Raw genomic sequence first — 23,693 nt, forward strand, 5'->3', positions numbered from 1 at the left:
TAACTGAATTTCAATCCAGAACTGAAAAGAGCATTGTATTTCCTCAATGAGAAAATTATTAACAATTTTAGCGGTGCGAACCTTTCAGGAGCTTTTAGGACTGATAGAATGAAATCAGGATGAAAGTGTTTATTTAACTTTCTATTTAGAATAATAATGCCCTTTAAATAGACCTTTCAAAGTAATACTGAGGAAAACAGAAAACTTACATTATCTGAAGTGATACACGATGCCACTTATGGGTTAATTTCTAAAAAATTTTACACACCTATTATTAAGCAAAACATAAATGTGCTTGTTTACATGAGGGGTTCACTGGAATTAGTGTGTTGTGACAGCTACACTGCTCTAACTCCACTGTCACTTTTATTCCAGTGGAAACTTATCAGTAATAATAGAAATTTTTTTTACCATTTTGTTTATGTCACTTCACACTGGCTGAAGGATAATATGCACTTCTACAAAGAGAAATCAGAACTTCTTCTCCTCTTCATTCTAATCACAAGGACTAATAAGAAAAATACATTTTAACATCTAGATTCCAGGAATTCTTTCACATAGGAAGAAAGTCTAGAATTTATTTTAATTAAAAAATTCAGTTTATTTGATTTTATGATTAGCAATTAAATTACTTGACTAAATAAACATCAAATAGAGTTCATTTACTTCACAAAATACAATCACAGAATCATAGAATATGCTGAGTTGGAAGAGACCCATAAGGATCATCAAAGTCCAACTGCTGGCCCCAAGAGCCACACTGTGTGCCTGAGAGCATTTTCCAAACACTTTGTAAACTCTGTCAGGCTTGGTGCTGTGACCACTTCCTCAGGCAGCCTGTTCCAGTGCCCAACCACCCTCTGGGTCAAGAACCTTTTCCTAATATCCAACCTAAACCTCCCCTGACACAACTTCAGGCCATTTCCTCGGGTCCTGTCACTGGTCATCACAGAAGAGATCAGTGCCTGCCCCTCCACCTTGTGAAGAAGTTGTAGACTGTGATGAGGTTTCCCCTCCGTCTCCTGTTCTCCAGGCTGAACAAGTCAAGTGACCTCAGCTGCTCACAGCTTATGATAAAAATGGCTGAGTTCATCAAGTTAACTAATCACATACATAAGTGCATGAAAATACTTGTAGCAACTCTAGTACTGCCTCTGCAGATTGTCATTTCCAGGATCCTTTTCTCTTTCTTTTAAAATACCATGCTGAAACTGTCTTTTGGAAATAAATTTAATTACAGGAAAAAGAGGACTCTGGTCTCCAAAACACCACTGATCTATGAAAGAATTTAGGGATAACTGAAGTCATAGTCTGAGAAGGAGATTTAAACTTTTGACAGAAATCTTTTAATTCCTAAATCCTTATGGGCTGAGGAAGTTGTCAGCCTGCCATCCCTGCTGATTTACCAGTCCCTCAATGCCTTTTCTCTCTAACATGTAATTCATCTCCTATTGAGTAATATCTCACAACAGAAATCTCTGAAAAGAAACAGAAAAGGAAGCATCACATTGCCACTTGGAATAGACACTAATCATGGAATCACGTTGATTACCTGCAAATCTCAATAATCTACTGCAATTACATAGCATATTACATGATTATTATCCACGCAGTGGGGAAGAGAACAGCAGTGGTTATAAATTTTTTAATGGCATTCTCAAATAATCCTCCCAAAGCAAAAGTATTTAAGACCCGCAGGGGTCTAGAGACTTGTGGTTTAGAAGTTCATACCTACTACAAAGTAGGTCTCCACTGTGGGGGGAGGAGAAAATCTATGTACTAAAAATCTTCTAAACCCACATTTTTCCCTATCAGACACTACAATTAACAACAAAGCATGAGACAATCCAGCACAGTAATTAACTAGGATATACAACAAAGTACTGTGAGGTAAAAATGATTATATGAACATGCAAACTTCTTGAGTGAAGAAATACCAGGGTTTAGACATAGCAAAGTTCTTACACAGAAAACTTGCTATGGAAGAAGAGGTACTGCCATAGTTGGAGTTAAGTGACCTCAGCAGCTGCTGCTTTCCAGAAGACTCCCAACACAGGGGAACATACAGAAGCAATACTCTGCTTCAGTAACCTCAAAGAAAAGTATTTATTTCATATTAAATTTTCTCTAATCCAAAACATATACATACAGATTACCTTTCCAACAGAGTGCAGAATTCGGTATATATTCCAGTGATGTTAATTTTAACATTATAACTTTCATTTTTATAACATGTAGCCATACTTCTAAAACATCTCCCAGGTCTATTAAGTTTAGCATTCATGGAATAAAGAACATAACATTTTTTCAAGCCTTCAGAAAAAAAAGTATTTGTCTATTTTAAACTAATTAGTGTACAATTATGAACAGATTACTATTTTCTGCCTGTATTATAAAAGTAGCTTTAATTGTGTATACCTTTTTAATGAAGAGGTTTTCTTCCTATCTTTAAAAAGACAAAATGCACTTTTCTTTCTACTGTCCAAATCTGAACCTCTAAATGAGCATAGAAATTACACATATTTAAAATCATAGAATCACAGATTATCCTGGGTTGGAATGTGAGGTTTCCTAATTTAAAGAAATTTGCTACCATCTGTGGCATCACCTTTCTCTTTATGAAGCACAAGGAGTTCTATGGACTAGATGATAGCAGGGAGAAAGGAGAAAAAAATATTTTATTTCCTTTTCAGAAGCAATTATTTAGTGTAAACTATCATAAAAATTGTAAGATAACTTGAGTATCAGATGCAGTTGATTTGCAGTAAAATAATGTTTCTACTTGTAAAATGAAACTCATGAATAAATACTATTTTTTTCCATTAGGATTAAATGCAGTTGGCAACTTAGCATTCAGACACACGCAAACGGATAAGAATAGTTGACCAGAACATTAAAGAGGAATACTTCTACTTAAAACATACTTCTGACAAAGCAAAAATTCATACCTTCTTATCTTTTCAAAATTATTATTACAAGTGACATTTTTCATTGTCAGCCAAAGACATTGTCTTTTTGCAACTTCTCTTTTGCATATTAAAGAGAGCACTTCTGTTCCATTATTAGTCACAAAGTCAGTTTGCTGAACAGTTTCCTTTGTTTGCAAGACTGCCACAACAATAGACAGAAAAGAACATCTTGCAAAAGAAAAAAGAGCTTAAAATAATTTTTAAGCATCTGTGCAACTCAGCCCTTACTCAGATACTCAATCTACAATTCCATGAATTAAATACAGAATACATTGCTGAGTTAGAAGTATCACTTTGCATTACTTTGAGAATAAACAAATGAACGAGGGTGAGAGACCTGAAAGTAATATGGTCATGTATTTTCTCCTTTAATGTCACTTCCATGCCATACAGTGAATATCATACATACCAGAATATATTTAAGAGAACACCAGATATATTTAATATTTCTTCAGTAACACCTTAACATCATAAGCACTCATCTCAAGTTTGACTTGTCTGTACAAACAGAACTTGAAAACAGCCTTAAATAAAATATTACTGCATCTAACAACTGCCAATTCCAAGATGGATTTGCAGCTACAGTGCACTACACAACCAAAAAAGATACATTTTTCTCAAGTGTAATCTCAAGTTCCCTGAATTCTTTTATGTCAGCAGCAAATAACCAAAGGAACTCCTTACATAACTCTCACAACTCTCTCAAAAACAAGTGTGTACTAGGGAAACAACCAGCAAAAAGGCAAACCATTAACCAAGTAGTTTCAGAAAAACTGTCACCTGCTGTCAAAAACTAAGCAAGACTCTTCTTTCCACAGCCAAGTCTTCAATTTGTATTGTCAGACATTGAATACGTGTGTGTACACAAAACAAACTTGCATTAAATAATAGAAGTAAACAAGATGTTAATTTATAATGAAACCAGAAATATGTTTTTCTTTTTTTCCAATTTTCAGAGTTCAACAATGTGTAAATACAAGCCCACACAAACAATTCAACCACTTAACTATGTTAAACATAGGAGACACAAATTTCACTGCCTCCCTAATAGCTGATCATACACCTTTAAAGTTATTTTTGACAGCTGGAAAGTGACTTGTTCAGGATTTTGTAGCTATTAGGTGTTATGTAATGGCCACAAAATACATTTTCAGGACACACATTCTCTGTATTTACGCATTTAGAAGAAGCCTCTTTAAAAATACATACGAATTAGATTTTAAGGCTTTCCAGAAAAGCCTATCAGTCTCCTCACTCCTGATCAGCTCTTTGCAGGTTCTTCTCAAAAATGTATGAATCTGCTAAAAGGAAACCAAATAACCAAATACTATAAAAGTACTGGAATCCTTGTGCAGACCAGAAGTGGATGCAACACAGTCTCCTTTGGGCAAAAACGAAGCTGTAACAATATGAGACATGGGAGCAGCCCTGTGCCAGACCACTGCTACACCTTTGGGTAGCAAATCTGAGTTCTGTATCAATACCATACTGAGATCATATTTACACTAGAATTCAGATAATCTCAGATATTCAATGAGCATTAGAACTGGCACTTGCAAATCTTTGAATCTTAAAAAACTAAAAATAAATCTACAAACTAAGTTAGGTTTATTTCAGTGGAAGCATTGTTAACATAGAAAAAAAAAGCTTTAATGATGCTTTTAAATGAAAATACAAACAAAAATGCAACTATTTGCAGTCTAGGTTAGTGCAGCCTAGAGTTCCTGTTGTATTTACATAAACAAATGTAAATAAAAAAACCTCCATGGATTTGACTAACCTGAGAAATAAAAAAAAAATTAAAAAAAGAAGAAAAATTATGTTTCAGGTTATTTTAACAGCTGAATAGTCTTAGAGCAGATGTTTCCTTTTTAAGGCTTGGGTTTTGGTTTTACAGCCTTCACATGAAGGTAAGAATTTTTTATGATGTTATTTGAGCTAAATGGTCTGGTCACACATAGCCTTTCAGACCCTTCTGGTCACTTGCCACATTTCATCATATGACACTCCAAAGTTCCTATTTTCCTAGCAAAAAATTAATAGGCAGTCAAGAAAAAGACAATTTAAGAATGTGTTACTTTGACAACTAGAAAAAAGCCTGATCACAGCAACAGGTGTTCTTCAAGTCACATAATCCCCATATAAATTGTAATTACACTCCATCACTTGAAACCGGAAAGTTTTCCCTTGCATTATTCATAGAAGACACATGCTTGCTTGCTTGCTAACTTTTCCCTTTTCCTGCTAATTTTCCCTTTTCCCTATTCAGTACAGGAAAAATAAGATGGAACTTATCCTACTAGTTGCTTCTCAACATGGACAGATAAGCAAAACATAAATGTACAGTCATCTCTAAGAACTTTAGTTACTTAACGCTGGTTATTTACTACTGATGTTTCATTCAGGGGTTCCACAAGGGCACTCTAACTACAGTCACAGGGCAGCCACAGTTGCCCACCATCCCCTGGAAGAAAACATTAGAGGCTTTCAGGCAGGTAGAGAACCATTTTGTCAAACACTGCACCAGCTCTCACAGCCTCACTGACCGTATTCGATGAAAATGAGGGAATGTATGAATGCCCGGAGTGCTGGAGTGTACTCTCCTGGTGCCACAGTCACACAGACACCAGTGAAAAAGGAGAGGGGCACACTGCAAACTTACTCAGCACCAGACAAGACTACAGGACTACCTATGTGTTGATGTGAACACTTGATTTGTCCATCCAACTTCTACAGTGTGCTCACAGACCAAAAAAAGGCTTGGCTTTCATGGCACAGCAAAGAGATGGTGAACTACATCCTGTGTAAGCTTGACATGAATACTCAGTGACATTAAAGACAAAGCTGGAAGGTCTGATTTGACCAGCTCGAGACTGCTGGCAGCAAGGAGTTCTCAGTTTGGAAATGCCTTCCTATTCCGAGGAGGTCAGTAGAGATGTTGAGTCTGCACCCTTATCCTGGCAAGCAGGCAGGCCTGGACAACTGGCAAATAAAGCAATCCTTAGGAGCCTGGCCTTGGTCAGAAAATAAAAGCATCTTGGATGTGTATCAGATGATGTAAAGTCTTAGATAAAGTAACCAAAACTCTATAGAACTGGAAGATTCTTAGTACAAAGGCAAGCACCTTCTTCTTTATACATACACATCAAGTAGGGAGCAAAGACAGACAAGAATGCACCCAATCCATGCACTACAAAGAACACAGCTGGGCACAGGGACACACAAGGTTAGAATACACATGGAAACTCCTATGAACTAAAAAGGAACCCAACATAATGTGGGTATAAATGGCACTAAAAGGATATTTCTCTTTTAATCACACTTAGGCTAATTTATAACCACTAATGCTAAAACACAGGTTCTATGCATCTGTTATTTAAAAAAAAAAAAGTGTATCATATCAATGGCAAATGGAGCTTAGAATCTAATGTTCAAATTTAACTTAGAACCTTAAAAAAAGCACATCTTTTCAATTTAACTTCCCAGCAACTAACATTAAAGCCATATAGGACTGCCTCCAAGAACTCGAAAGAATTGTTTTTCTTAAAATCACTACAGTATCTTAAAATAAATTGGGATTAAGAAGATTATTAGATTTTGAAACTTCATCAGTAGGCTTCCTGAAATTCCAATGAGTTTCTCAATTCAGGAAGAAAAACAGGGCCTATTATAGAAGGAATACAGAGCACTGTGTGTACTGACATCCATCAACAGAAAAACAGAGACAGCAATAAGGATGTTTTTTAAAAAACAAAACCAAAGCCTAAGAAAACATTAAAAGAAAAAAAATTCACCTCCCCTCCAAAATACAAATGAAGTAACAAAAAAAAGCAAGATCTAAATGATTCACAGTTTAGAAAAGCAGAGAAATGTTTTTAATTACACTACTGTCAAACCACACACAACATTCAGTAATTCTTTTAATAGATATTTGGAAAAGATGACTTCTGACCATAAAGCTGTTTTGACCTTAACCAGTAAACTTAATTCTGAGGTTAGGCGATGTTAAATAAATGTTTCAAAAAACCCTCAAAATGTTACTAAAATCTCTAAGTGAATGTAATGTAAACTAAGAGGACAAACAAAATTTCTTCCCACGAAGTATGATGTGGTTTGACAATACTACTGAGCCAGTCTAACACTTAGTTGTTGTCAAAAGAGTCTTGTAGACTTCCTCCTCTCCCAGCACACTTTCTTACTCCTTTCCTTTTGAAAGTACCGAGACTCTTCTGACCTAACTGTGACTCAGTTCAAGCAACTAATCTTTGAAGAAACTGGGGTTTTTTGTCCAAGGGTAGCTTTCAGATCAGAAGACAGAGATTCAACAGCAATGCTGCAGGAGGGAGTGTAGGGCTCCCAAAAGGGACAGAAAACAGGACTGTATCTAGTCTTTATATCAGCTGAGCTGTTCTGTCAAGCTCCAACTTCAATCACTGTAGCTCAGCTTTAAGCCTGTAACAGTTTTCTCTGGAGCACAGCTCTGTTCCCTGCTCTGTCAGTTACTGGTTTCACTACTGATATAGTCGTTTTCAAAGAAGTTTGAGTTATTAGGATCTCACCTGAAATCAGAGGCAGAGATTGCCAGTCCACTACATCAGTTATTTAAAACATCCTCACAACTTTCTGTTACTACTAAAAAATCAAATCATCCTACAAATATGTAGACAAGGCAAAGATCAAAATTTTTGTGGTTACCCAACACAGTTGAGCAACATTAACAAATTCCATGTAACTCGGTGAATATTGCAGGAGTGCCTTTATCCTTCTTGCAAAAAATCAAATTTTATTTTGTAATTTCACTTTTTTTTTCTTCTTTTCATTGACACTGTCAGCATCAAAAGATTCTGCAACACAAAGATGCAACGCTAAGATCCAGAAAAGGTGAGATCATAACATTAGGGAGCAGATCTCTCACCAGATTTCTTGTACTATTCACAAGCTAAGAACTACACTTTCACAAATCAATGCTTACCTTTCCTAATGCAGATCAGCTCATGTACACCACAAGTTCGTTCTCCACCTATGTGGAAATACATAATTAGAAAACAGTAACAAATAAAATATATTTGGTTTCTTAATAAGGTTTATAAACAGTGTAAAAGAAAGCACCAAAACTATGTCATTTAATGAAAATGCAAAAGACTGATCTAACAAATTTTCCATTTATACATTAAATCCTTTGGAGAAAACAATAAATGTACCTTTGGCTTCATATTGCTAATGGTGGTACAGTTCGAAGAGCTTTACATTGAACTTATACAGATAAAATTACAAAAGCAAGCACTTTAACTCAAGCCCCACTAATGTTTCCCAAGCACAAAACATAATTTCCTGTTTGGAGGGAACTACCCTATAGAAGGGTATCTGCAAAAGAATTGCCAAAACATCAAAAATATTTGTGACACAACATAATGCCAAAATAACATTATGATTATCTTCCATGGAAAAAAAAAAAAAAAGAGAGAGAAATCCTGTTACCAAAGGCTGGGTTTGCATGGAATTTTAGATATCTTTAGTTAAAAAACCAGCGGTACAGAATTTAAGATACTTACACGAGAATAATAAAATTGTTGCTAGAAACAGCTTTCATTTACATTTTCATGTTAGAATTACAGCTCATAAACAAAATGCCAGCACATAATATACCCAGTGAGAACAATGAAGGAACCCACAAAGGAAGGAGAATACATTTGGTCAACCATGTTCACAGAGAAAGGTGTGATCCAGGAACTGGACAGGAAACAAGCTATTGCTAAGCCCTGCAGGAGGAGGAATGGGCAGTGGCAAACTGTCGAAGAGATTCTTTTAATGGTTTGTAGAAATTATTGGAAGAGTTGATTTTTTTTATTGTGATCACTTTATATTGAATACATTTACAGTATTCACCACCTTCTTCTCTTTTAAATATATATCTAAAATAAAAACATTTTGGAATGATATGCCCCACGGTCAAACCTTAGAATTCAAACTACATGAAGCTATGGCTTCTCTTCATTACGCCCTAACACCCACTAAGCCTTTTTCCCCTCACAACAAAAGACTACAGCATATGAATACAGAAGTGAGGGGAACTGCTGAGGTTTTCATACTCAGTTCTCTGCAATCTCATAAAAATACAAAGCAAGAGATACAAAAACTCACAAAGCATCTATTCCATATGCATTAATCACTACTAGGCTCCAAACGCTTCACAACACAATAAAACAAGCTTTAGGTAACAAAATTCTTTCCATCTCAAAAAATATGGAAATATATTATATAGCATTTATTACTCTCCTTTATTCCATAATAAATGAATTTTGACATACAATAAAGCATACTATGGTATAATATCAACTAATACTTAAAACTCTTAATTGGTAACACTAGCAGATGGTGGTGTATAAGTTTTAAAGACATCTGTATTTGTAGTTAAATTTACACTTTAAAGAAATAACTGTAGGAAATGCATATATTGGAAGGAAAAAAGGATAAAAGGGATCAAATAAATGTAGTAAAACATAACTCTTCTAAAATAAAATCAAATTTCTATGAAATTAAAAAGAATCCTCATTTTAAGTCAATATAATTTTTTTCATATTCAGTAATGTGAAATACAAGCTTCAAAGATAGTTTTGAATGGGAACCCAAGAGTCAGTAAGTCAGAGGATTCCATGAGTTTTGTATAGTCATCACCATTACAAAAGCCAGTTATAATAGCAATATGATTCCCTCTTTTCAGTGCATTCTAGAAGCTGGACAACATCATTTTCATTCAGAAAACATAAGAAAAACTAAATTAAAAAATAATAATCTGCTTTTATGACAACAAGGTACTAAAAAAAACCAATCCAAACAAAAACAGACTTAAGGAGAAGATTATAATCTTCTTTCATGTCATTGCAATCATCTTCAGGGTACAAAAGAAAAACCAGAATAGAGACTGAAAAGTCACTCTCTAGTCTTCTCCCTAGAATTTCTTCTCCTGATAGTCTTAAATTCAGCAGTAAGGAAATAATAAAAACTACTGAAATAAATTAAACAATTTTTCATTACGCAGATGCCAGACAGTTAAAAATAAAGATTCACCTAGAAACGACTAAGAGAAGAGAGCAGCAGTAGATTTAAATTATATTCACTTCCCTCAGTGAAATCAACCAGCTTGAAATCATATCATAAAATACTAATTTTAGGTTTGGATTCTCCATTGCTACCTATTGTTTTCTAAAGAAGAGATCTTTATTCAATCATTTAGATGCTAAAATACGATGGTGTTCCACTAAATAAAGCCTTTGCATTAACCTGCATGCTACTTTTTATTGACTACAAAACTATAATAAATTTATACCATTTAATAAGCATTCAGTCGGGATTTTATTCCTCTTATTTTGCTAGAAAATGCTGAATGTTATTTCTTTTTTTCATAGGTGAGTGATCTATCACTTTGTCCCCAAACTTTGCTTTTGGATGAAAATCAACTGTTAAAGGAAAACACATCAAGTGATCTACATGTTTTGAAAATAAAGTTGAAGAAAGTATCTTTTATATTTTAAGTTAACCAGTGTATTGAACACATATTTTATCCTCAATTGATCTGGGCAGATTCTTCTTTTCCCCGGTGCTCCTCAAAACTGTGGAACTAATACAATATTGACACCTTGCTTTTACTCATAGATTAACAAATGAACACAAGTTTTTATGTCTTTCCAACTTCCAAGAATTCTCTCAGCTTTGAACAACCTAGACACTGAAAGAAACTAAACTGAAAATATTTGGATGACAGCAAATATTTGGATGACTGCTAATTTAGCACTTCGGTCTGAAAAAACTGAGTTTGTGTCAGTTAGCCCACAGATCCCAAATGTTCAGTGGAATGACCGTCTTAAATTTTACTCTTTAAATACTATTTTTAAGTAATTGATCCTAATTTAGTGTTAGTTCACCGTAATTTTATAGGTAATTAAAATTTAAGTTTGATTTAGACACAAATTATTATTAATTTTACTTCATCTTGACTATGAATGTGATCTCATATTTAAGATTTTAAAATTTTAAGTGAGTTTGCATATAAAACTACATAATATTTTGTCCAAAATGTAATCTGAGAATAGAAACACACCCACCTGGGGATACAGAACTTTTCCTAATTTCAGACAATAGAAGTAAAATGAAAAATAATGAAAAATTTAGTAATTCTAGAATTGCACATTCAACAAAACATTTTCATTTTCTTGAGCAAGAAAAACCACCTAAAAAACCATCCTAAAAATCTGAAACATTCAAACATTTAGCACAAACAGAATGGCCAGATGGTTTTCAGAGGCAGTTGAAACACCTGATGAAGTTTCATTTTCTCAGTTTAAGACAAAGATTTTGTATATCAAGTCACTATTTGCCAAGATGACTATTAAAACCAAAGAGATGAAAAGGTGTACATCAAAGAAGACAAAGTACCTCCTGAATTTTGTATTAATTGAAAATTTTACGTCTTTCTAAAATGAGTCCACTTCAAAGTTCTACTATGTTTGGACTTCAGGTGAAACTTCACTACTGGACGCTGAAAATAATTGTCTAGGAAACATAACACTAGCATTATCATAGAGGGATTTAGGTTGGGAATGACTTCAGAACAGGACTAGGACCAGCTTTACAGGAGATTGCTCTGGGTCTCAACCAACCAAGTTCTGCAATGCCCAAGATTCCACGACCTCTCAAAGACACCACCAGTTCCCTCTCATTGTGAGCACTTCTTCCTCACAGCCAGCCAGGACTTCCCTTGATGTAGCTCACACTCACTGCCTCATGTGCTTTCACTGCACAGCTTAGGACCTCATCTCCATCTCTGAGACCCCCTTATACAGTAAAAGGCTGCAGTAAGAGTCTCCTCCACAAATGTATTGCCTACGTCTCTCCTCATGTGCCATGTACTCTGTTCCCTCCCAACTTAGTGCCACTCTGCTGACAAACTCCAGTTTGCCATCCTCTCATGCTGGGTTACCACAACTGGATACAGGCCAGAGGCACCTGGCTGGTCCCTGAACTTGCTGTTCACCTCAGGGTCTTTTGTACAGGGTTTCTTCTGGTCAGCTTGTCTGCAGCATCTAGTGCTGCACGGGCTCAGGCTTCATTTGTCCTTATTTAAGTTTCTGAGGTTCCTTCAGGTCGCTTTTTATCTTGTCGAGCACCTGCCATACAGCAGCCCTGCTCTCCAGCTTATTAACTGCCCCCTACCTGCCATCACCCACAAACTCAGCAAGGGTACATTCCATCCCTTCAATAAACATGTCGTACAGTCTCAGTTCCAGTACCAAAACTGTGGTGCGTAAAAAATTCATTATTCTTCAGCTCAGCAACAAATCCATATTAGCAGCTGCGGAGGAACATTACATTGTATCACAAAAGCCTTTGTCATCGGGAGTAATTTTGGGGATGTACTTTTTATATGATAAATTACTTTCCTGCTGAGGATGGTATTTTAATTAGCATTTTCATAAGTTTGGACCACATTCAACAAATGTTTACTTAACATTTTATTCAACATTAGACAACTATTTTTTCCCTTGGCAAATCCACAAAATTCCAGTGCAGAACAACAACACTGCGCAGGTTGAGTTGCACAAAGAGGGTGAGGGGCACAGTGTTCATTACAGCCCTTGAGAGTCCACCTTGCTGAATTGCAGAGGAGTAGCTGCTGCCCACGCACAGCAATGGCAAGGGACATGCCTTTCAGCAGAGCTCCCTCCCTCCTGCTCTGGGACCCCTCGTCAGACACGGTCATAGTTAAAACTACAGCTCACAGGTAAGGCTTGAGTGTGCAGGACTGTCAAATGAGAAAGAAACAACAAGGCTGTGCAGCAAATGCATGAAATAGAAGTGTTACAGCGCAGAAACGTAAAATGGGATACAAGCGAATAAAGCCTAACACCATTAATGTTACCGTGTCTGAAGCATGTGGAAATACTAATGCTTCTGCTGTGAATACAAGATACTCAGAAAACCCATTCTTATGCTAAGCTGTTTCATGTAACATACTACAAATTTATCGAAAGAGACAACCGTAATGAAAGTGTTCTGGGTTACATACATCAACAAATCTACTCCTTGAGAAACTGTCTCATACCATGAACTGAATTTAAGGAAGAATCTGGTTTTAGATGAACAGACAGCTAACAGCAATGGAAAATAAAGTTGAAAAGACTTTGAAAGAACAGCAACTCTACAGCTGGCATCGGTATGCTGTTTGTCCTAAAAAGGTTACATATATTTACTAGCCCATCCTTCCTCGTGGTGTAAAATCACCTCTGCAACCTTTTCACGATTTTAGTCTACAAATAATATTGGTTATGGAAAAAATGAAATGTTTAAAGTTGAATGCTTAGAACTAGTCAAAAAGCAAACTAAAAAGCAAACAACGTCTGAGTTTAGAAGGAAAGAGAGAGCAAGTTAAAAAAAAATAAAATTTGCTATTTTATATACTGATTTATATACCCGCATCTTGTATGTTTTATGCGGTTTTGGTCTCCTCTTGGTCCTACCACCTCAAAGAATAAAATGGAACCACAGAACACACAGAGAAATGCAAAAAAAAAGAAAAAAAAGGGTCAGTGAAAACAGTTAAAACACAAATGGTTTCCATATCAGGAATGGCTTAATAGACTAAGACTCTAGAACCACAACAGAGAGTGGATGCAAGCAGGTGAATAAAGACAATTATTCACAGTCTAACTCACTAATAAGAGAAATAAGTATCAGATTAAACTAGCAGCAGACATGTTCAAGACCAGAAGTTTTCAAGAGTAAAAGTCAGAAATCAATGTTCTGGTTTTATAATGCAAACTCCTATGGTAAAGACTGTCTTCTTTGCTAGCACCACTTAAAATGATCACTGTCCAGTAATTTCTTACCCTAAGGATAAGGTCATCTACCTTTCCCAAGAATATTTTGTTTGCTGTTATGCAACCATAAAAGTACTGACAAACATTAAACCAGTTTTCTCACGGAAGATATTTACTTTTGAATTATATTTGTAATCAACAGAACCAATGGCACTGATCAATGAATTAGCAATCAATGACAATTAATCAAGACTAGCACAGCCATTTCTGGAGACAGTACAGATTTTCTAAGCTGACCAAGTAATAAAGCAAAGAGGTTATTTGGGACTTTCTCTCCCATCATGAAAATAGTATTATCTCACCTTCCTTCCTATCCAGAATGACCAGACACTTTTCTTTTCCTCCTCTTCTGACAACTGAAATAGAATTTGCACTTAAAAAAAAAAGAAGTCCTTTATTTTACCTAACTCTCAGTCAAGTACTTCTTCAGATAAGTCTTACTGATGGAAATAAAGAAATACAGTAAATATAACTAGCACAGAAACATCCATCCAGTATAAATGGTTCAAATCTGATGACCTAATATAAAATCTTTAAATTTTTTTTTTAGAAGAACTGAAAGCTACAAAAGGAACTTCATTGCAAATGCCAAAATTATTAAATATGCATTGCCAAGCAATGTACACTGTTATCAAATGTTCTGGAAATAAAAAGGAAGATGTCAACAAAAAAAGGTGATAGCAGAAAAAGGATGAAAAATTAGCAAGACTTTTAGCTAATTCTTATATTTTTAGTTACCCCCACTAATCACTACTCTAGAGCAGAGTTTCAAAACAGAAAGTAAGCTGAGAAATATTTCTATTTTTAAAATGATTCTATGGTCTATGGAGAAAAATATACTCACAGAAATAGTATCAGTAACTGGACTTCTCACATTTCACACAATGCAGTAAGTTTGTGATACAAAGGGAAATTACTAGAAAGAATTTGTATTTAAAAGAATTCCAATTAGTAGGAAAACTGCTTGTGTCAGCCATACTGAACCTACTCCTTTTCACACTGAAGACTATGCTTCCCTGCAGAATGCTACCTATTAGTTCACAAACTCAACACTCATTTGCTGTCTTAAAACTAACTTTCAAAATCCTCCCAAAGTTTCCCCCTCTCACTCTAGGGACAGAATTACTCAGAAATCAGAAAACACCTAACACCTCCAAGAGTTAAATATGCAAAAATCAGGAGGTGCAAGGATTAACTGATGACTTGAAATCCATTTCAACTTTTTCATACAACATAGGTCCTTGGCCTTATGCAGTTCAAAACCTGACAATATTCAGGAAAAAATTTGTATCAGCTGTGGATTCCTTGCATTATTCATTACAAAAGCTGGAAGAATTATAATTGAATTAGGTGGAAGAGAAAATATGACCTAATAGTTAAAACAGTTGAAAGTTCTCCAGAAGACAGCAAGACTCTTTCTTCTCTTAGAGATCTCCTGTATTTTGATGGGCAGCAATATAAGGCAACATCTTTAATCAAGTAGTGGCTGTGTGTTTGTTTTCCTGCACACCCATCTTGAACGTCAAGAGTTCCAATTTGCGAAAGTGCTAAGCACTAAAAATGAACAGAATTCAAGAAAATTTCACTCTGAACACATCACCTGTTCTTATATTAACTATGATAGTTACACCTCAGCCCACAGGGAACTTATCAAAAAGAAGTCTGTAGAGCATTAGAAGGTACATGTCTTTTTTTTTTAAAAAAAGATAGCCCTCTCCCTCTATAATCTGAAAGGTGATAGAGACCTAATGGCTTTCCTTATTTCAACAGATTCAACACTACAGCGATGATGGTGTAAGACAAATCCAACCAGGAAACTGGTGATTTTGCATATGGCACAAGGTTTTTGCTGTCATCAGCAAATAATGCAGAGAATCATCCCTACAATGACCACACCAGGCATTCACTGAATAGTTTCCACTACAGACAATGAACAAGCACAAGGCAGCATTAAACCGATTCTCTGTGGCTGATCAAATCTGATACCCAGACATGTGATCCACTCCACAATACGCAAATGTGTTTAAAAGTGGGCCTAAGCACAAAATATGTCCTCTTATGTTTAGGCTTTTTTAATACTGATGCTGCTGCTCAACCCCTGTCCTGGTTGGGATTTGGATTTGGAAGCACTACTGCCAATTCAGATCAGCACTAGCTCGAGGATCTCCATGTCATCTTACACCCTTCTAGTACATGCTGCAGTGATACCTCAATATCCCAGGTAACTAGGAAGTCAAGATAAAACTGTTCCCCAAGCCAGATAAAACCTACAAGCCACTTATGATACTCCTACCTAACTGTAAGCAGCTAATTGTTCCATTGTTTCCTTTTCTGGATTCTGGAAATTTACAAGTAGGTATAGTTTTCATGTAACCTATATGAAGCAGTGTTTTAAATCCTCTCTCTTTTTGTATACATAAACAAAAAGTAGGTTCATTCAGTAATTTTTATCTTTGTTTCCCAAGGAAATGAGGGTTATATAATTAATCAACTCGCTTCCTGCCCCATCCTTCTATTGTTTACTGTTTTGTCTTAGATTCGCTGGCTAATTTAAGACAAAATTGACAGAAGGTTTTAAGAACTTCATACGTTTAGTATTCACTGTTTTATAAACATTACCAGTCAAATATAACACAAACACAGACCCCATTAAACATGAGGACAGACCACTGGCCAAAAAAAACTCTGCACACCACACAGAGCTGCAGATGCCTCCTCCAAACCAAACAGCTGGCAGATGAGGAAAGAGAAGGGGACAATTTTTTCAGAAGCATCGAAGAGATCAATCAGGACACTTCAGAGACGCTCAGGAGATGCAAGAACAAAATGATCAAAAACCTAGACACATGGCAAGGACCTTGGCCTCTACATCAGGAAGAAGTGTTCAACTGAAAGGATCACAGGGGAAAAATATGGGAAGCCATGTTCATTAGTCTCACTATCAATAACTTATTAGATGACAGCACCAAGGTGTAATTCTTTCTTCTCTACCAGATTCCTCTTGTCTGGCTGGCTCATTATTCTCTTTAATACAACTTCTCAGTTCTTAACACTAAACTCCTTACAACATAAACCATAGGAAAGTGTTTATATTTGAAAATAATTAACTTGTTCTGAAAAGATTAATCTCCAGATGTATTCCCCTCCTTCAGCAACATAAACTTTTGTACAGCCTGTACTACATTACAGCATGTTCAAGTGCAGCCCAAAAATCTGGTAAAAGTAGATTCAAGAGGCTATGCAAGAGATACAATTCTGCCTTAGGTTATAAAGTATCCCACCTGTGACCTTTTACATTTCCTTTCCCTCCTCCATGCAATGCAGTGTGGTTTCCATTGCTAGCTCCTCACCTAGACCTCAATTCAACAGACCTCTCTTAAGATGCCAAAGCTTTGCTATTGCTCAAAAGAGCAAAAGCAGCATAGAGAAATCAAGTTAATGCTGCCATAAGGATCATTGCCACAGTGATGCTGAAGGGTTCTCAGAAGTGACTCCTCAACCTTCTCCCCAGTCCCAGCAAACTGCCACAAGACTCCAGGTCTGGGCAGCTGTAGGTGGGAGCATTTTAACCTCAGACTGCCCACCAGTCTGGTCATACTACTGCTTTCAGTTTGGTCTTACTCTCTACCATATTTGTCACCTTCCTGTTCTGATACTCTACTTATTAATTTAATCTTTCCCTGTGAAAAAGTGGAAAAGTTAAGCAATAAATTACCTTGCATGATAAAACAGAGCTCCTAGCTAATACTAATTTTGTTTTGGGAGACATCTACACAGAAATAACAAGTATAATCCTTTAATCTCATTTCTGCCAAAACTTCTCCAATTGGGTTGTTCTTTGTTGTTTCCTCATAAATCTGAGACTGCCTGACCTATGCAAACTGTAACCTGATGTCTTTATAAAGAAATACAAAAGGAACATATTTTAACATGACATCAACTTTCTAAAGAAAAAGATCTATGTGTTCCTGCAATCACTAGATGAGGGCTTTGAACCATGATCATATGAAGAATACTCATCTTTTAGAAGTCTCTTAGTGATTGTAACAAAGCATTGACACTGACTAAAAGGGTAATGGCCACTGGCCATGGCCAGTGGCTCCGTGGTTCTCTATAACACTTGATACAAAAAGCCTCACTTTTATAAAAACTTTGGGGTTCACTGTCAGCTGGTATACTGACAAAGTGACACAGGAAATGGTACTTAAGAGATTTTTGAGAACAGCCAAAAGCAGCTAACAAATTCTATTTTAACTTGAGCTCTTTTAATTTTGTGCACTCTTCACATCTATGTCCCGCTTTGAAGGGGTTTTGAACTATTTTATATTAATTCTTCAAACAGAAGTCTTCAATCTTGCTTATTTCCTGTGCCTCTACCAAAAAAAAAAAAAATTAAAGAATCTGTCCAAATGCTGTGTCTTTAAAACTGAGCAAAGTATTTTCTCTGTTTACTTAAATACATTTACAAATTTACTTGGACACAATGCAAATTCTGTATTTTGACAGTTTAGACTAGAAATCCCACGGTTTGATGCCAACTTCAAGAGTTAGTATTTAACCAAATCAAACTCATATTTTAGCACTGCTGGTCAGAACACAGTACTGCTAAACAGTATAGCCAAGGCAAGGTACTGTTGCACTAACGGGAGGGAGAGAACATCAAGATAGTGAGCCATTCAGCTGAAAACAAAGAGGAGGATGCATGCCTGCTACAGACTACAGCAGAAAAATACATTGCATTTTCTGTCTTCAGGAAGAGTACTAAATCAAAACCCAGCAGACCACTTTCGTGATTGGATTTTTTTTTTATTCTGCCTCTGCATTTAACTGTAAACTATGCACCCAATTTTCTCAAGAGCCTAAGCCCCATTTTGAATATTTCATATATCTACAAGAGTTGGGCTATTTCTAAAGTCTGGCCATAATGAGAAGTGTTGCATTCTTTTCAAAGGCTAGATTGTTTTATTCATCCACGATTATTTGCTTTAACTTTTAAGAAGTAATACCCTAAATCCTCTGAAAATATTACACATGAATTTCACATTCTGTGAATATTTTCAGATCTAACAGATTCCCACAGATTTCTGGGATAATGCTGCTTAAAATGAAAACAGAGACAGACTTTGAAGGACTGATAATTTTTTTCTTTCTGAGCTCGGATTATGTAAAAAGTCCAGACCCAGCAGAAATTTTTTGCTATCTTCTTGATAATATTAAGAGGACTTTTCAGCAGAAAAGAACCCAGCCAACTTAAAGCTGGCCAGCTCAGACTCCTGGTGCGCACAGCTTCCAAGACAGGGTGAACATGCAGCTCTGCTTGCGCAGTGCAACTTCTCTTTACAGAGGCCTGAATTACTAATCCAGGGAAAACTGACAGCAGAGGAGCATCCCACATGCGAAACAAACGAGAACAGTTTGTTTTTCCTCCTCCCTCACTGTTTTCCTAGATTCTTTAAGTTATAACAACAGACGCTTTCAGAAAGAAACACCTCAGTCGGGGAAGCTGCATACCTTAGGATCTTCTCTGGCTGGAAATAAAGTTCTGGGATTTTTTTTTTTTTTTAAAAGGATTTTTATCGAGGTGTAAAATTACTCTCAGAATCGAGAGGAGAGGCTTCAGAGCAAAGCTCAGAAGTCCTGCCATTGAGGATGATCATCTCCAAACAAACCCAACAAGTGTCTCGAACGTCTCGCTCCTTTGTTGTTGTTTCTAAGTGATGACTAGAAAGATCTGCGGACACCAGGCTCCTGTGCAGCCTGTTAGCTCCCAGCAACCGGCGGAGAGCGGGGAGCATCCCTCGCCTGGGGACTCAGTTTTCAGAGACTCAGAGGCCAGGAGAGGGCCAACGAGTTTTAAAGCAGTTGGCAAAGTCCCTGTGGGGAGGGTGGAAAGGGCTGCGCACCTCCAGCACCCACATTTTCAGCCCGGGTGCGGGTCTGGGACCCAGCGGCGGGCAGGGGCGGCAAAGCCCCGGCCGCGGGGGCTGCACCGCCCGCCCCCGCCTCCCCGACAGAGCAAAGGCGGCTCAAGGCACGGGGGGATGGATGGCTTCGTCCTCCTCGGGTCCTCGCACGCCCGGCATCCCCGGGGCAGGAGGTGGCGGAGGAGGAGGAGGCGGCGGAGGAGGAGGAAGGATGCCGGCCACCGTGCCAAGGATTTATTTACCCCTGCCCGGCTCCTGGGCGCGGAGACGGGAGGAGGGAACACCACACTCACCTCTCCCCCACCATCAAACAGCCCCGGCACTGTACCCCCCGCAGCCGGGCCGAGGGGGACGGGGAGCAGAGGAGGCGCCCCCCGCCGCCCTCCCCGGCTGGGGGACCACTCGCTTCGGTGCGCCCCCACCTCCCGCCGCGGTGGGAGCCCTCCCTCCCCCCGGAGCCGCCCCCCTGCCCGTGCCCGGGGGAGGAGAGGGAGAGGAGGGGGCTGGGGGAGGGGAGCGGTTCGGGGCGAGAGAGAGGAGCCCGTTATTGGCCTACTTACCATCAATCGCCATGATCCCCGGCGGGGTGGGCCGTACCAAGCGGAGGGAGCGCACGCAGGAGAGGCGCTGCCGGGCGCCGCGGAAGCCAGGCGGGAGCGGCGGGAGGGGCGGGAGCGGCGGGAGGGGCGGGGCGGGCCGGGGCGGGCCGGGGAGGTGAGCGGGGCGGGGCGGGGCCGCCTCCGGAGCGCGCCCGGCGCGTCACCGCTCCCGCCGCCGCCGTCCGGCCCCGCCTGGCCCCGGTGCGGGGAGTCCCGGGCGCCTCACGGCTGCGGGGCGGTAACGCTGCTGTCCGTCAGGGGAAGATCCCGGCGCTTCCCGCCGTTCTGTTCCGTGGGTTTCCTTTCCAAAAGCGGTTGCCTGGAACAGAAGCCAAGGCTCCAGGGGCACTAGTGTCAGCCAAGCCATGCTTCTCAGAATCACTCAGGCTGTCCTGAGTTGGAAGGAACCCACAACCCACATCGAGTCCAACCCCTGACCCTGCGCAGGACAGCGTCAAGAGTCACACCATGTGCCTGAGAGCGCTGTCCAAACGCTTCCTGAACTCTGTCAGGCTTGGTGCTGTGGCCACTTCCCTGGGCAGCCTGTTCCAGTGCCCAGCCACCCTCTGGGTGAAGAACCTTTTCCTAATATCCAACCTAAACCTCCCCTGACACAACTTCAGGCCATTCCCTCGGGTCCTGTAACTGGTCACCACAGAGAAGAGATCAGTGCCTGCCCCTCCTCTTCTCCTTGTGAGGAAACTTTAGACTGCAATGAGGTTTCCCCTCAGTCTCCTCTCCTCCAGGCTGAACAGACCAAGTGACCTCAGCTACTTCTCCTATGGTTTCCCCTCAAGGCCCTTCACCATCTTTGTTACCCTCCTTTGGACACTCTCCAATAGTTTAATATCTTTCTTACATTGTGGTGCCCAAAAGTGCACACAATATTCAAGGTGAGGCTGCACCAATGCTTCCATCAGCAAGTCCAGAACATCGCTCCCCCAGCACCTGCAGTCACATGCATGTGGCTTCCCTGTGTGCACGTATGTTTGGCCACACCAAGGGCCTGTACAACCCTGTAAAAACATTGAAAAAAGTTTTGCTAAGTAAAACCACTGAAATAGCATCATTGAAATTACACATGCAACCTTCACGTGCTCCAGGTCTCCTGTAATACATGGCAGCGTGGTGACAGACTCTATTCCTCCCATCACACCTCTGACTGACTTGGTGCACTAGGAAGATGACATTTGAGCATGGTTGGGTCTTCTGTTCCTAACCATAACGTTCTGTAACTGTAGTCTCAATTTCCTATAGTTTTAGGGGCATAAAACTGAGAGAACACTCTCATATGGAGCCACATTCACAAGGACTTGCTTGGTTGACAAAAAGCTGGACATGACCTGGCAAGGTGCACTTGCAGCCCAGAAAGCCAGCTGTATCCTGGGCTGCACCAAAAGGAGTGTGGCCAACAGGTCAAAGGAGGGGATTCTCCCCCTCTACTCTGCTCTCATGAGAACCCACCTAGAATACAGTGTCCAGCTCTGGGGCCCCCAACATAAGAAGGATGTGGACCTGTTGGAGCAGGTCAACAGGAGTTGCTGGAGCCTCTGGTGCTACTCCTTCCTCTGTCCTACCTGCCTCAGGTCCTTCCTCTCCCTTCCCTGACTTTTCCTCAGCTCTCTTGAACTTGGACCATCCTCTCTTTCCCTGAGGGTCTGCAGTTGCTGTCCCACGCAGGACTTCCTTCTGCTGTGCTCTTCTCCTTGCCTGCCAGAGGCTCCATTCAAAAGGACCATCACAGTGAGCAAAGAGGACAGGGTTTCACAAGGCCCTGCAGCATTTACCACAAGGATGTTGGGATCCAGGACATCTGAGCCAGGCTATGCGTGGCTCCTGTGACTAACAGAGAAAATAGCCAAGCAGATAGCTTATATTATGGACTTTATATTGTAATCTTTTATGGGATGTAGGTTGTGTATAAAACTCTGTTACTGGGTCAGAAAGTCTCACTAGCATTTGGGGCTATAAAAAAACATGTTAGTACATGCAAACAGGTTTTTCAGACACGTATGAGCTGGCCAAACAGGAAAATTTTCACAACATGGTAAGAAGGAATGTCTTTGGTCCCAATTTCATCTTTCTGCCTAGTGTTAAGTCACCATTCAAATCCTGGAAGCATTAATCTCTATCAGCCTAGCAGCCTTCAGAAATGTTTTGTCATATGAAAAAATCAATGTGTTTTCTTGATTTTGTTCTTCACCTCAGTTAGGAAAAGAAAACTTAAAAGTGAGGCATTTAAAAGCAAAGTCAGTTTGAGCAAAATCACCGTCTTAGATAACACAAGTCCCAAATGACAGACATTTGTCCAGACCAAAACTAACTGTAAAAAGGATCTTAGAAGAGAAAATGTCAGCAGAGCTTAATGGCAAATATATTTCTCTGTACCAGCACTGACATTTACCTGAGATACCCTGATGATTTTCTGTTCATTCCTAGAAAGTGTTCCAACCCTGAAGTTTCCTGTACAATTTGTGCTGATGGCCATCTTTCTGATGAAATTACTGTATTGAGCACAGGGATGAAGATTCCTATGGGATCAAGTATGTAGCTGGAGTTGTTATTCTCCTCTACTGCTTTTTTTTATTTCTCCCCCTGCTTTTGGCAGTATCCTCATATGAAAGAACTACCAGTTAGATGTCAGCAAAACTTCCCAGGGCACAGACATCCACCCATACAGAATCCAGCATGCAGTTCGTTAGATGTTTAAAAAGTCATCTGAAATTTTTGGCCTGCCTCATATCATCACATTTCTGTGATTCATGTATGCAATTAACATAATGGAATGCAGAACTTTGTATCATTGGACAAACTGTTTTTCAGGGTGAAGAACTGAAGAATGAATATATGTTTGAGAGTTAGTGACACTGCAACTGGAATTCTTAGTCCAAGCTTTTGGTTTTCAAAATGCAAAAGAAACGCATAATTTCTTCCAAAGTAATGATGTGCTCCATTTGGAAAACCAGTTTCAGGACACAGCGAAACAAACATGATTCCACATCAACAAAGAGATGGTGTGAAAAGTATGTGTAAGGAACCAAAACACGACTTTTCAGAGCTATGCTGAATCAAATCAGTTCTATTTGTGCTTTTCACAAGTACATGTTTAAAATTTCTAAGCTGTATTCAAACAGCAGATACTCCTGCCCACCACCATAAGGGTCTCATTTTTTTTCAGTGTTACCAGGAAGGACAAATCTTGAACAAACTTACAAAATTCAACTATTTTTATTTTGTTCCTGTGGTGTAATTGCAACAGTATAAGCTATAGCTTCATCCATTCCCTCCATAAAAGGAGTGCAACTGGTCAGTTTGGATGTGTCAGAG

General features: G+C 38.9%; 1 protein-coding gene across 7 annotated transcripts in view; it reads right to left on the reverse strand.

The window, feature by feature from the left end:
* The window catches only part of SYT14 (synaptotagmin 14), a 90,111-nt gene extending 69,696 nt beyond the window's left edge, over positions 1 to 20,415 (reverse strand). For 4 of the 7 annotated variants that reach the window (XM_027641389.1, XM_027641388.1, XM_027641387.1 and 1 more), the window contains exons 1-2: positions 20,328 to 20,387; positions 7,942 to 7,989 (exon numbers count right to left, since the gene is read on the reverse strand). Coding sequence is in view for 3 of the 7 variants with exons in the window: in XM_027641392.1 (XP_027497193.1) it covers positions 7,942 to 7,989; positions 20,328 to 20,340 (61 nt within the window). In the remaining 4 variants the exon portion in view is untranslated. Of the gene's footprint in view, positions 1 to 7,941; positions 7,990 to 20,327 lie in introns of all 7 variants that reach the window. The other 3 variants (XM_027641392.1, XM_027641391.1, XM_027641390.1) reach the window with 1 other exon arrangement.
* Between the last annotated feature and the right edge of the window lie 3,278 nt (positions 20,416 to 23,693).

Source organism: Corapipo altera, unplaced genomic scaffold (genome assembly GCF_003945725.1).
Source record: "Corapipo altera isolate COAL_440 unplaced genomic scaffold, ASM394572v1 48b, whole genome shotgun sequence".
Classification (NCBI taxonomy): domain Eukaryota; kingdom Metazoa; phylum Chordata; class Aves; order Passeriformes; family Pipridae; genus Corapipo; species Corapipo altera.